Below are 16,384 nucleotides of genomic sequence, written 5' to 3'. Positions count from 1 at the left end.
AGAAACATTCCAGGATTCTTAAAATCACTGCCATTCTGAATTCCTCTTTCAAAAAGTCAAAGTAGGGAAAGGGGACAGGATGCCTGTTTTGTAGGCATTTTCTAGGAGAACAATTTTTTCCTCTTCTATTTATTAAAAAATTTTTAAATGTTTATTTTTGAAAGAGAGAGACACAGAGTGTGAGTAGGGGAGGGGCAGACAGAGAGGGAGACACAATCTGAAGCAGGCTCCAGGCTCTGAGCGGTCAGTACAGAGCCCAACGAAGGGCTCGAACTCACTAGCTGTGAGATCATGACCTGACCTAAAGTCGGACGCCTAACCAACTGAGCCACCCAGGTACCCTTTCTTCTTCGATTTTTATGCATATGTGATATTGTTTTCATTGAGTCAGATTTATCCAAATTCCAAGTCACTTCTTATTTCTAAATTGAACTTCTATAGAAGATGAATTTATATCTATCCTTTATCTGGGTAAGCTTCAGCAGTGCACAGTAATTCCTAAAACTGTGGAACCAAAGATAGCTCCCATTTATTATTTTTATGTTGTTCTTAAATTCTTCCAGGGCCAATATAATTGACTAACTCTGGCCTGAGAGCCCAAAGGTGCTAGTGACTAAAATGTATAGAGCAACCCAAAAGCATGATTTCACTAGCTAAGAATACGTTTTTGTCCCTTCATTCAAGAAGCCCAGCCAAACCCTACATCCATAATCAGAGCTAAATGCCTACACTTTATGAAAGAAACATTTATTTGCTTATTTAAAAAATTACATGATTTTAGAGAAAAAAAAGGATACCTGTGTTTTGAATTCCAGAATGTTATTTCCTGGATTAATTCTTCCTAGTAATATCAGATCTTTTATCTGCATACATTTCTTTCTGGGAGCTGTGCTATTGTTTAAAGGGTTTTTTATAATATGTTGACGGCCAGATCCCGAGGAATAGGAGCTCTCACCATCATGAGCATGGGGAACAGCAAAAACTGATTTTTTAAGATCAGATTTCATCTGATGCCCAGTAGTACTGCCTAAGGCATCAGTCCCTTGGTGTGCCAAGGATTCTAATGTCCCCCTAGGTGGCTGCTGGGAAGCTATTTTCCTGTTTCCTCTTTTCAGATCACAATTGGTAGGAGCCTGATTGCAAATAACAGTTGATAGATGGGCATCATTTTCGGCAAGTCTGCTTGTAGTCTCTGAAATATTTAATGTGCCAGTTACTGCTGAAGGACTACTGTAAGATTCATTCCCTTTGGCTGGAGTTTCTGTAAGATCATTTTCTTTTTGTGAATATTCTGCTTGAGCAAGAAAAGCAACAGGCTGGGGTGGTAATTTAATCTTCTTAGTGCCATCTGAATGTCTGGATTTTGATAACCCATCCAAGGTACAGTCATTGACATTCTGTTTAGAATTCAGCTCATTTCCAAAAAATTCTTCCCTTCTCACTGTCTCTGAATCTACACAAGTGTTGGTATTTTGGCTGCCATTCCACGTTTCCAGAGATGACTGTGTTTCCTGTATGCTTCCACAAATAAGGCTGACAGGAGAACATGAACCTGAATGGGGCTGCACTGGATTTCCCAGACTGGTAAGCCTTTGGCTGTACTTTTCACTAGAGATTTCTGAGCTGGATGGCAGCCTCTTCAAACCAGGACCAGACGCAGATGTAATGTTTGTATAGTTTTGAATTTTCTGGCTAATTTTTTTCTGTTTTTTTGCCACAACTAAAAGGCTCTTCTGTCTTGTGGCCAAATTAGCCAGTTGTTCTCTGAGGACTCCTTGCTTAAATGATTCTATGGACACTCTAGAGAAAGAAACAGAAAGAGAAAAAAAAACCAAAAACAACAGAAAACTTTTTTTAGCAATCATGTAGATTTTAAAGATACTTTGTCTCAATTTAAATTTTAATCAGCCCAAAGTACACAAGTATTTCCTCTGAAAGGAAAATGACTCCTAAGGTAAGTAAGACTGCCTTTTTCTGGAGGTGATGGTGTGGTTATCCACATTTATATTATTTACCAGTTGTGAGTCAACCCTGAAAAAAAACAAATATGGACTGTTTGGTTGGAAGGAGGAACACCATTTTTAAATTCGGAGTTTGCTTACCTGTTTATAGTGGAAAGGTGTATCGGGAAATAAAATTTGGGAGTAAGTTCCACTCAAGTTCCCTTAGAGCTATGGAGGAGTGAGACTGTTTTGAATAATTATATCTGAGCTGGACCTGAGAAATGTCAATCCATCAAGTAATTACTATAATTGTACTTTGAACCTGTATTGAGGCACTTTTGGGTCCAGAGGGACTACCAGGACAAGCATTAACCTGTGTGACCACAATGGGCTTGAGAGCGAGAGAAAATGGCTGCTTCACACCCTTCTTTTGGTTATACCCATCTACACTACAGTGCCCTTCAGGATACTGGACTCTTTGTTTCCAGTAGTTCTCAAACTTTTTGGCTTTACGACTGTTTTATACTCTTAAAAATTATAGAGGACCTCAAAGGGCCTTTTTTCATATGGGTCTATCTATCAATATTTACTGTTCTACAAAATAAAACAGAAAATTTTAAAACACAAGAATATACAAAGATACATCCCATCGGCTATTAGAATAATGATAGCACCACACATGTGGCCTCTAGAAAATTCCATTATACACTCATGAGAGAATGAGAGCCAAAAAGTTTCATTATAGAAACAGTTGTGACTTCATACACCCTTTGAAATGGTCTCAGTGACCTTCAGGGATCACCCTAAAGCAGCTGCTTTAAGGGATAGCAATAGTATCACAGTTTAGGGTTGTTGGTACTGAACTTCAAGCAGACCAGATGTTAGAGTGAATAGTAGACGTAGGTGGAAGAAGCAGTAAGAAGAAATATTAGCAAACAGCTAGTAGCATAAAATACAAGAAGCTGAACAGAGGAGAAAAAATTAGTAATATCACATTTAAAACAGAGTTCAGACAAAAAATAAAAACGGTTTTAAGATTACAAGATTTTAAGTCTTACAACAGTATTAATAAGGACTTACACACCTACAAACCCAACTGCTTGGGAACTTCCCAAAACTCCAGGTATATTGTTAATCATAGAACATAAAGGAAAACTGAAGCTAGTCTTCTCCAAAGTTTACCTTCTCCAAAGGTAACTGACCTACCTGTAGGTCCTATAAGCTCACTTGCTTTATACTAACAGGAAAACAGAAAAGAGAAATAATCTGTAATATTTATTCACTGGGGAGAAAAGCAAAATGAAGATAAAATATTTGTGAATGAAAATAGAAAACTGATTTTTAAATAAGTTCAGAAAAAAATGTCAAATGATTATGAGAATATAAAGAAAATTAGAGGGGTGCAGGTGGCTCAGTCATTTAAGCACCCGACTTTTGATTTTGTCTCAGGTCATGATCTCGCGGTTTGTAAGATCGAGCCCTGCATCAGCGTGGAGCCTGCTTGGGATTCTCGCTCCCTCTTTCTGCCCCTCCCCCACTGGTACACACGCACAGCACTCACACTCTGTCTCTTAAAAATAAACAAACTTTAAACAAAAGAATATAAAGGAAATTAGAAAATAACAGGTGAATAAGGAACAAGATCAAAAAGATAACTGCAACCCCATATTCACTGCAGCATTATTAACAATAGCCAAGACATGGAAGCAACCTATGTGTCCATCAAAGGCTGAATAAAGAAGATGTGGAATGTGCAAATGTACACACACACACACACACACACACACACACACACACACACACAGAGGAATATTATTCAGACATTAAAAAGAAAGAAATCCTGTCATTTTTGACAACATGCATAGACCTTGAGAGCATTATGTTAAGTGAAATAAGTCAGACAGAGAAAAACAAATACTGTATGGTCTCACTCATATGTATAATCTAAAAAAACAAAAAACTACAAAACACAAAAAAATGAACTCATATATACAGAGAACAGATTGGTGGTTGCCAGAGGTGGAAGGTGGAGGGTGGGTGAAATGGCTCACCCATTTTGACCCCAGGTCAAAAGGTACAAACATCCAGTAATAAAATAGGTCAGTCATGGAGGTGTAATGTATAGCATGGTGACTATAGTTAATAATACTGTATTGTATATTTGAAAGTTCTAAGAGAGTAAACCTTAAAAGTTCTCATGAGAAAAAAAAAAAAGAAGGCATAGGTAGCTAAGTCTATGTATGAAAAACTAATAAAAATATGCCCAAACAAGAAAACAATATATCTTTCTCAAAAAAGGGAAAAGAAGAGGATATAATATAATCAGGATAAAACCCCTTAAAAGCCCTGAGAGTTTAAGACATACACAAAACCACAAAAAAACACATGGTTACACCACTTAGATAACATTTATGATAGCAAAAAGAAAAAATTTTAGTGTAAAAAATCTGAGTTTACTATGGAAAGAAATTTATTTTGGGGATTCATGACCAGAGAGGCTGTCATAAAATTCTTGGCTATGGACAACTTTTTAAGATACTAAAATGTCCTCTTCTGAATATTCAAGTAATAAAAAAGAAAAATATCTTTCTGGGAAGTACAATTCCCCATGAAGGTAATAGATTAGATGACCTCATGGTCATTCTTTGGCCCTAAGCAACAATTGTATTCTTAAAAAATTCCAGACCTAACTATTGTAGCTAAAAAGGGATAAATTATGAAAATTCTAAAGCAGTTCTACTTTTTTCACTCACCTGTATTTTTTAGCCAGATCATCCCTTTCTGCCTTCTGTTTGGCAAGCACATTATCCATAACCTCTTTTATCTCTAACATCTTTTCAATGTATTGTTCTGGAAGCATGGTAATAAAATAAAAAGTTAACTGAGAGATAGCAATTGTTACATTTGATCACAGAGGACTCAGCCTTACTGTTAAATTTTAAAAAATTTATTTCCCTACGCTGCTCCCCAGTATCAATGGCCCAGATATATAAACCAAGACTCATTGAATTATGCCACCCTATGGAAGTACCCTGAAGAGGGCAGGCCAGCTTGAGTTCTAATCCCACTACTCCACTAAGTTCTGTGACTCTGAACAAGACGTATGACCCCTTTGGTTACTTTTCTTATTTGTGAAATGAGGGTAGGAAATAAATATTTTGTTAAACTTACTTACTTTTTAAAACACAAAAGGAACACATTGTAAGAAAAATTTTCAAATAATATGAATGTTTACACAGAAGAAAAGTAAAAAAGAGTATCCCACTTTCACCCCTGTTTCTCCTCTTTTTTACTCCACAAAAGAGACTACTGTTAATACTTTGGGAGGGCACTTGTTGGGATGAACACTGGGTGTTGTATGGAAACCAATTTGACAATAAATTATATTTAAAAAAAAAAGAATAAAGAAAAGATCTATTCTTGATTTGAAAAAAAAATACTTTGGTAGCAGGGTACCTGTTTGTGTGTGTCAATTTTTTTTTAAATTGTGTATTTATTTAATGTATTGTTCTATATATTTATACTATATGTAACTATTTATTATATTTACCTAACAATAAGAATCATGCCATCAGTTCTTGTTCTTTACACTTAGCATTTAGATAGGGCTATATGATATCTAAGTTCACATAGATCTATATATAATTATTTTTATAATAATTACTTAAAATTTTCCTATTTTCTTCCACTGCTTCCTAAGTAACAGCATCATGCTCTGCCCCATCCATCACAAGTCCACAAGATTGACACACAAATGCCAATTATGTCCAAGTCCACATTCCCAAGTAGTAAATGGAAAGGCTTAGATGAATACATTTTCTTTTAAATGACTTTTTTAAATTTAATTTAATTTAATTTAATTTGATTTAATTTGATTTGATTTTACTTTTGGCTTTGTTTCTTACATTTTTTCCCTAATTATTTTAGACCAATGCATGTTTTTCTAGATAACGTAGAGAAAATCAGTGGTGGGAAATGACATGAAGTTCAGAGTTGAAATTTTTTCCAGAACTTTCCTTTGCAAATCAGACAAATGACTTGATCAGTAAAGAGTCAGTGTTCGCAGAGTAGTTTCTGCCCATCACGCACTTGAATTTTAAATCACAGGTAAAAATAACATTATCATAGTAATCAAGAAAATTCTATGTATTTCTATAAAAAAGGATAGGAAGAATTTTACATGTAACTTGACACTATATACTTATTTATCAGATACATTAATCAGTGGTATCTTAGGGAGAACCTAGAATCGCTCTAATATATGTAAGATTTTAATATATGATAATAAAGAATGAGGAAGGCAGAAATTATTCAAAAGATAAGAGGAGGGAAACGGAACAGTTATGTGGGGGTGGGGGACTCTATTCTATCCTCATCTTGTGCCACGTGTGGAAAAGAGATTTCAAATGAAGAGCAGAGTTGAAATGCATAGGAAAAAACCAATATACAAAATGTTTAAAGTAAACATCTTTTTGGTCAGTTTGGTTGAGGCACTAAGGTTTCTGACATCAAAGTGAATACAAGACATCGATTAGAAAAACCTACAGAAGGGGCACCTGGGTGGCTTAGTTGGTTAAGCGTCCGACTTTGGCTCAGGTCATGGTCTCATGGTTTGTGAGTTTGAGCCCCGCATCGGGCTCTGTGCTGACAGCTTGGAGCCTGGAGCCTACTTCAGATTCTGTGTCTCCCCCTCTTTCTACCCCTCCCCTGCTCACACTCTGTGTCTCTCTGTCTCTCAATAATAAATAAGTATTAAAAAAAAAATTAAAAGAAAAAAGAAAAGAAAAACCTACAGAAAAATGTACAAAATGGGATCTGTTATTCCTGGACTCCTCAGCCAAATCACAGATATAAAAGGTGTCAGAATAAGGAAGTGGTGCATTTGTAAAGACACTTCTTCAGAGAGCTATTGCTCAACTGGATGAGAATCTCCATTCTCAACAGCCAGACTGAGAGGTGAGGTTTCTCTCTGTCTCAAGCCTAAGGAGGGCAGTTTCTCAAAGAACTGTTGAAGAGAGTAATAACTTTCTTTTGAGGTGATAATGGACTCACACCTGGCTTCCTCCTTTGAAATCTAGAGGTTGAGGCCCTGCAGGGCACGACATGTGGACACCAGGGAAAAGGGAGAGTTGCTCTTGTGCTGAAAGTTAACTGTCCTCCTTTCTAACCACAGGTCCAAAGTGCCAGGATCCTGAAGACTTGGTATGGAGCCTGCCCTGTGCCTGTGAGACTGACTATGGAGACTTCTACCTGAGAGAGAGTCTGTGTAGGTGGACCACCAAAAAACAAAACAAAACAAAACAACAACAACAAAACCAACAAAAAAACAGCAGCAGCAGCAGCAGCTGACGGAAGACAAAGAGGAGCCAGGGAAAGGAAAATGTGCACTGCCCTGCCACACCACAGGAGCCATGTACAAGTTCAGAAAAGCCTCAGAAAATTGCTCTGAAGAGACTAAGCTTTAGACATCCGCCAAAGACTGCTGCAGTCAGTAGCAGTCAGTATTTAGCCTAGTATTTAGGCTAGCAACTGCTAGCCAAGAACTCTAGAGTCCCGTTGCCATACCGTTCCTCCCTTAAAGGGGCAGTGGGATGAAGATAAAGGGGTCCTGACTAGTCAATGTATTGGTCATAAAAGAATAAAATTAATTTACAAAGCCTAGGGATGGGGAGGGAAGAAAAGTGTCTAATCTTAAAAGCATTAAAAGAAATAGCAAAGGAAAAAGGCTGATACGTTTTATTATACAGAATTTGAAAATGTATGTACTTAAGCATAAAAAGACAGTTAAGTGGCTGAAAAACATATTTGCAGCAGTTATGGCAGAAAAAGAGTCAATAACTTGATTGTATAAAATGGCTCCAACTTATTAACAGAGAAACAGGAACAGTCAATTCACAAAGCAGGAAAAAAAACTAGAGAAAAAATACCATTAATAATAAGGTAAGTGAAAATATGAGGCACATTTTTCTCATTAAACTGGTAAAATTAATTTAAATGAAAATACTGTTGCTATTAGCAGTGTAAAGGAAAACAAACACTAATGTGTGTTGGGGAAAGTGCAAATTAAATTAATATCTAATACTTTATGAAATAATTTATCAATACAAATTAATAGATTTTAAAATGTTTATAAATTTTTGAGCCAGTAGTTCCAAATCATTCCTATGAAGACAGTCCTAAATTCAAAAGCTATATACTATAAAATAGCAAAGAAGGGGCGCCTGGGCGGCGCAGTCGGTTAAGTGTCCGACTTCAGCCAGGTCACGATCTCGCGGTCCGTGAGTTCGAGCCCCGCGTCGGGCTCTGGGCTGATGGCTCAGAGCCTGGAGCCTGTTTCCGATTCTGTGTCTCCCTCTCTCTCTGCCCCTCCCCCGTTCATGCTCTGTCTCTCTCTGTCCCAAAAATAAATAAACGTTAAAAAAAAAAAAAAATTAAAAAAAAAATAGCAAAGAAGTAGAAAAATGTAAATGCTCAAGAAAAACGGAAAAATTAAGCCCTGGAACATTTACAAAATAGGATACTAGGTAAACCACTAAGAATAATGGCTCTAGAGAGAAAATGTAAAGTTGGCAAGTTTAGCATGATCTAAACTATGTTTTTAATAATTTTATTGAGGTGTCACTGCATAACCAAATTCTTAGAAGAAAGGAAACAAATACAACAAAATACTGTGGTGGGACAGTAGGTATTTTTAGCATTTTTTTCCTGGTTTTTTGAAGTGTATTTATATGCCTTTTAATAAAAAATTTTTAATTGAAGGGGTGCCTGGGTGGCTCAATCGGTTAAGTGGCCGACTTCGGCTCAGGTCACGATCTCGCAGTCCGTGAGTTCGAGCCCCGCGTCGGGCTCTGTGCGGACAGCTCAGAGCCTGGAGCCTGTTTCAGATTCTGTGTCTCCCTCTCTCTGACCCTCCCCCCATTCATGCTCTGTCGCTCTCTGTCTCAAAAATAAATAAACATTAAAAAAAAAAAATTTTTTTAATTGAAAAAAAATTTTTTTAATTGGAAAATTCATCTTATGTATATAAGGTATTATAAATACTAAATAAAATATATGAACTATTCACATTTGTTTGGGAGTATACATTACAGTATTTTGTATTATTTTCCTCAAAACATAACATGTTTACCATGTGTTAGGCCAAGATGAAAGAATGGGTATAATTTAAAAGGAAATAATTTTTTAAAAGACTGTACAGTATGAACTAGGATAAGAGATGAATAGCTGTATCCTATTACATTAAAGATTGAGGAGGGGCGCCTGGGTGGCGCAGTCGGTTGAGCGTCCGACTTCAGCTCAGGTCACGATCTCGTAGTCCGTGAGTTCGAGCCCCGCGTCAGGCTCTGGGCTGATGGCTCGGAGCCTGGAGCCTCTTTCCGATTCTGTGTCTCCCTCTCTCTCTGCCCCTCCCCCGTTCATGCTCTGTCTCTCTCTGTCCCAAAAAAAAAAAAAAAAAAAAATTGAAAAAAAAAGAAAAAAAAATTTTAAAAAAAAGATTGAGGAGATACTTTTAACTACTTAAACATTCAGATCTAAATCTATCAAGACCCAATTTTTACCTTGTAATCGTTAACTCATGAAAACACAACTGTGAGCTATCAAAGATTTACAAATATTCAGTGAACTTTTGAGAAATTCCGATTAGTAGGTCAGGGATCAAAGTCAAATTTACTATTTTGAATCACTTGTGTTTTGTAAACAGGAAGACATCTATGCTAAGATACTTACCTGGTATATCTGCTCATCTGAAAGGTCTGAGGATTTGCCCTACTTGAGTCACAACTGCATATTCCTCTGCAGATCTGTTTTTAAAGGGCTACCATAGCTGCAGGGAATAACATAATCTCCTCCCTAGTCACTATATTGTGCTTTCTTTTTTTCTTCACATCTTCATCTAAACATATCACCAGTAGTGGCTTATCTCTGATCATTGTTTCAAGTGTCTCTCATGTTACTTATGCTATACTTTGAGTCTTAGAAGTATCTTGATCAACAAGTACACTAACTACTGGTTTGCATAAATGACTTCTGATGCTCATTTCTGGCACTTTACCATCACAAAAAAAAGGCTACTTTCAGCCACTGTAAGCTTTGACATAAACATGTACCGTAAGAAGTTGAGGTAGGAATGACCTTGGATGTACGAAATAATCAAACTTGAGTATGGGTGCATACTTACCTGCATCTTCAGGGGTTCTTATTTCAAATTCTAGTAAACTTTCTTGTTTTTCTTCTATGTCTTGTAGAATGGCACTGATGGTATGATGCTATCAGATAAAAATATTAAAAACTTCATTACAAGAAGGTAGGTATTTCTCTCTGATATGCAATTGTCAAATGCACAGTAAAAGTGCTAAAGAAAGTGCTGCTACAAAGCTTATTTTGCTTTATGTTCAAAATGTGTTCATGCTTTGTTTACCTGTATAAATGTTGCATACTTGAGGGGAAAAGTAAACTTAAATGTTTTGATTTATGTAGCAGATCTACTCCTGGCAAAAAGACTGTAAGAGTAGCAACCGTATAAAGAATCACAATTTCTCACTGACTTGTTACAATCATAGCTGTAGGTGAAACAAGAACAACTGAGAGCACATGATATTTAAAGACCACATATATGCAACAAGTTTACTTTAAGGCTCTGTGACTATCACTGCACACTATTAAAATTCTCACACATAATCTTAAAATACAAAACACTACTCTCTCAAAAATTCACAAACGGGATTTAGGCCCCCTCCCCACGCCCTTGTCAGTAGTGACTGTCTTGCCTGGAATGCCTTCAGTTAACTTTGCCCAGATCCACCTCTTTCCTATGAGAGATGTAATCATGGAGTCGATTCTGGAACTAGGCTGCCTGGGTGTGCTCTGGCTTCACTTCTTCCTAGCTGGGGGGCTCTAGCAAGTTACTTGTCCTCTCCTTGCCTGAACAGACTAACACATGTAAAATGCTTAGGACAGGGCCATTGCAAAGTAAGAATTCAATAAATACTGCTTATTATATAAAACCCATCTCATACATGAAACCTCTGACAAATCTAATTCATACTGATTTCTCCTTTCTCAGAATTACTTAAGAACTGCAGTGCTACAAAACTTAGCGTTAATATATATAATATCTTACATATTATAGTTCTCCCTCAAAATAATAAGATCTATAGGCAGGAGCATAGCTTTTATATTTGTGAATGATTTCCAAACTGTTGGATATATAGCTGGTGCTCAATAAATGAAAACTGATGGACTGACTCATATTATCTATTCTTTAATATATTCTCAATATACATTCATTTAAAAAATGTGTCAGTCCTCAAAGCCTTCTGAAGTATACTGCCCTGAAATTCTACTTTGGTGCCTACAAGGGACATGAAAAATGCACATAATAAACGCATCCAATTATGTGGAAAAGCAATCTCACTGCTGTCATTTATGAAATGCATCAAAGCAGAACTATAAAATATAAATATGCAAAACAAACAAACGAGATTTATCTCTTTTTATACCAAATGGCTATAAAAGCAAACTAAAGGTCTGAACTGGCTACGCCTCTACCTACAGGTCAGGATAAAGAAAACACTTTCTGGAGGTGATTTTCCTTTCTCTTTTGCTCATATTGTGGATGCACTCAGTCTTGGCCACTATGGGCAATAACCTTTAACTCCACACAAGCTACACCTTCCACCATGGAGGGTCCAGCATAACCTTCCCCCCCAAGAACCTCTTCTTTAGTCCTTCATTACTTGTTGTTTACCTTAAAAAAAAAAAAAGCACAACAAAAAACCCAACCTAGGATCTGTCTTTGGAATAAGCAGCTTTACATAGTTTATATTGTGCTTACTAAAAGCTTCACGAAAATTTCACTCCAATTTCCTATTTTTACTGTGGTAGGACCATCTTTGTCTCTGACACCTTTACAATTCTGTACAATATGGCACAGTGGTTAGAAGCACAGGCTCTGTAGCCAGACTGCCTGGCATTGCTTTAGTTCTGGTACTGCTACTTAACAGAAATGTATTTGGGGAGAGTCTGTCATATAATAAGTACTCAGTGAATACCAACTATTAGTATTGTTATCACTTCTGTACTTCGTCTACACGGGTATAGAGGAGGCTGCCTACATGTTTTGATTTGATGGTGTTACAAGGTAGCACCAAACTAAAATCATCTCATTTCCTTTCTATCTGGCCATAGGGTCACCCCATCCCCAATGTGATTTGAAGTTTCCAACACTTAAAAGTTCACATTTACAAAAGATTCTTAATGACTTTAAAGTCCTTATATTTCTTTTGAGTTTTTCTTTCTTTTTTTTTTTTTTTTTTTTTGACTGGGAAATTCAGTTAGTTTTTTTTTTAATTTAATTTTTAATTTTTTAAATTTGTATCCAAATTAGTTAGCATATAGTGCAACAATGATTTCAGGAGTAGATTCCTTAATGCCCTTTACCCATTTACTCCATCCCTGTCCCACAACCCCTCCAGTAACCCTGTTTGTTCTCTGTATTTAAGAGTCTCTTCTGTTTTGTCCCCCTCCCTGTTTTTATATTATTTTTGTTTCCCTTCCCTTATGTTCATCTGTTTTGTCTCTTAAAGTCCTCATATGAGTGAAGTCATATGATGTTTGTCTTTCTCTGACTAATTTCACTTAGCATAATACCCTCCAGTTCCATCCACGTATGTGCACATGGCAAGATTTCATTCTTTTTGATTGCCAAGTAATACTCCATTGTATATATATACACCACATCTTCTTTATCCATTCATCCATTGATGGACATTTGGGCCTTTCCATACTTTGGTTATTGTTGCTAGTGCTACTATAAACATGGGGGTGCATGTGTCCCTTTGAAACCGCACACCCGTATCCCTTGGAAAATGCCTAGTAGTGCTATTGCTGGGTCCTACGGTAGTTCTCTTTTTAGTTTTTTGAGGAACCTCCATACTGTTTTCCAGAGTGGCTGCGCCAGCTTGCATTACCACCAAGAATGCAAAAGAGATCCTCTTTCTCCGCATCCTCGCCAACATCTGTTGTCGCCTGAGTTGTTAATGTTAGCCATTATGACAGGTGAGGTGGTATCTCATTGTGGTTTTGATTTGTATTTCCCTGATGATGAGTGATGTTGAGCATTACATTCAACAAAAACGGACCATCAACAAGGCACATCATAGTCAAATTCACAAAATACTCAGGAAAGGAGAGAATCATGAAAGCAGCAAGGTAAAAAAAAGTCCCTAACATACAAGGGAAGACAGATCAGGTTTGCAGCAGAGTTTTTCTTTTTTAAAGTTGGTTTTCTTTTTAGGGGCACCTGGGTGACTCAGTCAGTTGAGCATCCAACTTTGGCTCAGGTCATGATCTCAGAGTCTGTGGGTTCGAGCCCTGCATGGGGCTCTGTGCTGACAGCTCAGAGCCTGGAGTCTGCTTCCGACTCTGCATCTCTCTCTCTCTCTGCCCCTCCCCTGCTCACGCTCTGTCTCTCTCTGTCTCAAAAATAAATAAAAACATTAAAAAAAAAAAAAAAGAAAAAGAAAATCAGAGACTCAAGCCTATACTACACATGTGTGTAAGAACTAAATTTATATAATTTGTGTGGTTCAGGAACTCAAACTGAGAAATGAGCATAAAAACTTGTGTGAAGCTGATAAACTTCTAAGGGCCCCAGAAGAGGCAAATGTTAAACACGAAGCCTAGGCACACCAAAATTCCCATAGTAATCGGTCCTCAATGAAATGAAATCATAACAAAAAATTAAAAACCACATAAAGAATCATGTTATCATGTGAGACTCAGGAAGAGACCTTAAAATTCCTTTTAGTTTTATTTTGTTCTTTCTTTAAAACAAAAATTCGAAAAGCAAAGAATTTCTAGAAATAAAAAAGAGTCATTTAAATTAAAGTTTCAACATATAAGTTAAAGAGAGTAGAAATATGGGTTAAATAGAGGAGAAATATTTGATGAGAGAAATAATGAAGCAGGAGGTCAAAGGATAGCACACAGAATATAGTGTGGAAAGTTAAAGAGATGGAAAATATGAAAAAGATACTAGAAGATATTAAGACTAGTCTAACCAACATCTAAACAGAAGTTCAAAAAAAAAAAGAAAAAAGAAAATTACTGAGATGGAGGAGAGGCAATTTTCAAAGGTATAAAGACTGAAAGTTTCTGGAATACAAATGAGAAATGTGCTTTCACATTAAAGGAGTATTTCTAGGCCTGAGTTTAATTAATAAAATGCTCCACATTTAGACACAACTTAGTGAAACTGGAGAACATAAAAGCTACAAGATTATCTATAAGGGAGTGACAATTAAATTGACAGGTGACTTTCTGTCCATTATTAACAGATACCAGGAACCAATGTAAATCATTTTCAAAGTGCTAAGGCAAATGCAATTTAGTTTTAATACAACTTAAAATATTTATGCTATAAATTAGTTGATTAACAGTAGTTGAAGTTCAAAGAATAATACTGTCTTCTCTACAATGACTAACAGAAAGCATATAAGAGAAGTCTAACTTCTCTTCAAAATAGTATTTCATTGAGGATGCTATTTCACTTAAGAAGTTAGTTTCTAGTAAGCTTTGTGTTCTTATCATGTTACACGAATCTTATCAATTAACATATTTTTTATTGAGGAAATACTATGTTATTTTTGTAAAAATATATTTTTATATGAGGAGTTTCAGATACAGCAAACACTACCACTATAAACCATGCGATATCCAGATTGGCTAACCCAGGTTGCTTTCCTCTTTTCTGTCTGGAGTCCAGGGTCTTTTTTACCCACTATGAATCCTCGACATTTTTTGGGAGTGGATGGGTGAAGACACACTATGATAGTGGCAGGGTCCATGGGACTAGAAGTAGCTAAAGAACCTAACCTAGGTGTAAACAATAGCAGCTAATCCATATTCTGTATTCAGTGCAGATAAGTGAGTTAACTATACAACATATTTTCTTGGCTCATTTTGTTCAATTAGCTATCTTATTTTCTTGTGACAAAAAATATTTTCAACCTGTGCATTCTTAAAATGGAAAGAGTACTGCCAACAGTTAATGACTGACTAGCCCAAAGAAAGGCATTTTCTAAGCTGAAAATTTAAGGGATTTCAACTTCACTCACCACAGGATGGCTTTCTCTTGTTTTTTCTCTGTGTGAAACAAAAGGTGGATCAACACTTTTGCAGTCATCACTAAAACACTGTTTATGTCTTTTTGGTCGGGCAGCAGGAATTTTGACTTTAAAAATTAAAATTAGAAAATATAATAAGAATGTGTAAAAATTTAGCTTCATTTTATCAATTTTAATGGTGACAGGAATGGAAAGAATAAATTAAGTCTACAATTACTAAAATATCTTAATTTGGGTCAGCATCTCATTGTTTATTCTCAATTGCTTAATTACAGCTAACATTTACTGAATACTTATCACACGCTAGATGTCAAACTCTTCGTGAGCCATCTTATTTAATCTTCATACAAGCCCTGTAAGACAGGTAGTTTATTCTATCCATTTTACAGAAGAGGAGAGTGAAGCTTAGAGGGATTGAGGAAGTTTTCTTAATGTCACATAGCTAGTATTGAAATCGGATCTGACTCCAAAATCCGTGCTCTTAAACCACTACGTCTATGATTCATTGTCTCTGATCCTTTCCCATTCTGGATTCCCTTTCTTCATATAACTATTGTTCCCCTATGTCCCTCATCCCTTTACGGTACCTGACCAAGGAAATGTACACACAAGAAACAACAGACAAGTGGGAACTGATACAGCATTTCATAACAGAGTGCCCAATAACTCCAAATACGGCTGTGGAGAGGGAGAGATACATGGCTAGGGCTCTAAGAAAGGCTCTGACCCTATATATTTACCATATGGTAGCAGGTAATGAAAAGAGGAAACCTTGTATCAGTGTTGACCTTGACCTACATGTGATCTAGCTCACTTGTAAAATATGAGACAATGATTATCCTTGGCTCTGACCAATCGTAACAGTAGTATGATTCCTCTCTTGAAAATCAACAATTGTTAAGGATAGTATAGGCTGGGAGAAATGTGACAGGGGTTCTTTTCCCAATCTTTCTGCCTCACTGGAAGAAAGGGCAGATATGTTCCTGGGTTTCTTGTATGAGTCAAGCAGGACAGAAAAGGAAGAACAATTCATTCTCCTCAACATTTAATAAATTGTGTTTAACTGTTTTATGTCTTCTGGTTGATCTCCACACAAGACTGGAACTTCCTCAAGCGCAAGTACATAGTTTGCATAGCAGGTGCTCAACAAATGTATGATATCTAAATTAGTGTTCACTGAATGCCTAATTCTTGTAGATAGTTCATTATATTATTTAAATGCAAACGATTTCTAAAAAATGGTTCATAAAATTTTGCCTGGCTGTACATTCCCTTGAAATATTCTTTACACTATATTCACACATACACATATGT

At 36.4% G+C, this 16,384-nt stretch overlaps 1 protein-coding gene across 4 annotated transcripts in view; it reads right to left on the bottom strand.

Annotated features, from left to right (window-relative positions):
- The window catches only part of ANKRD31 (ankyrin repeat domain 31), a 136,458-nt gene that overhangs the window by 29,009 nt on the left and 91,065 nt on the right, over nucleotides 1–16,384 (bottom strand). For all 4 annotated transcript variants that reach the window (XM_086698744.1, XM_086698755.1, XM_086698728.1 and 1 more), the window contains 4 exons: nucleotides 15,062–15,177; nucleotides 10,123–10,210; nucleotides 4,697–4,793; nucleotides 798–1,800 (listed from right to left, as the gene is read on the bottom strand). In XM_086698744.1, coding sequence (XP_086554870.1) covers nucleotides 798–1,800; nucleotides 4,697–4,793; nucleotides 10,123–10,210; nucleotides 15,062–15,177 — 1,304 coding nt within the window. The remainder of the gene's footprint in view (nucleotides 1–797; nucleotides 1,801–4,696; nucleotides 4,794–10,122; nucleotides 10,211–15,061; nucleotides 15,178–16,384) is intronic.

The sequence above is a fragment of the Puma concolor genome, chromosome A1 (genome assembly GCF_028749965.1).
Source record: "Puma concolor isolate L17-30 chromosome A1, mPumCon1.1.hap2, whole genome shotgun sequence".
In the NCBI taxonomy this organism is placed as follows: Eukaryota; Metazoa; Chordata; class Mammalia; order Carnivora; family Felidae; genus Puma; species Puma concolor.
The sequence above is the reverse complement of the archived record's forward strand: the minus strand, read 5'-3'. Positions and strand labels throughout refer to the sequence as shown.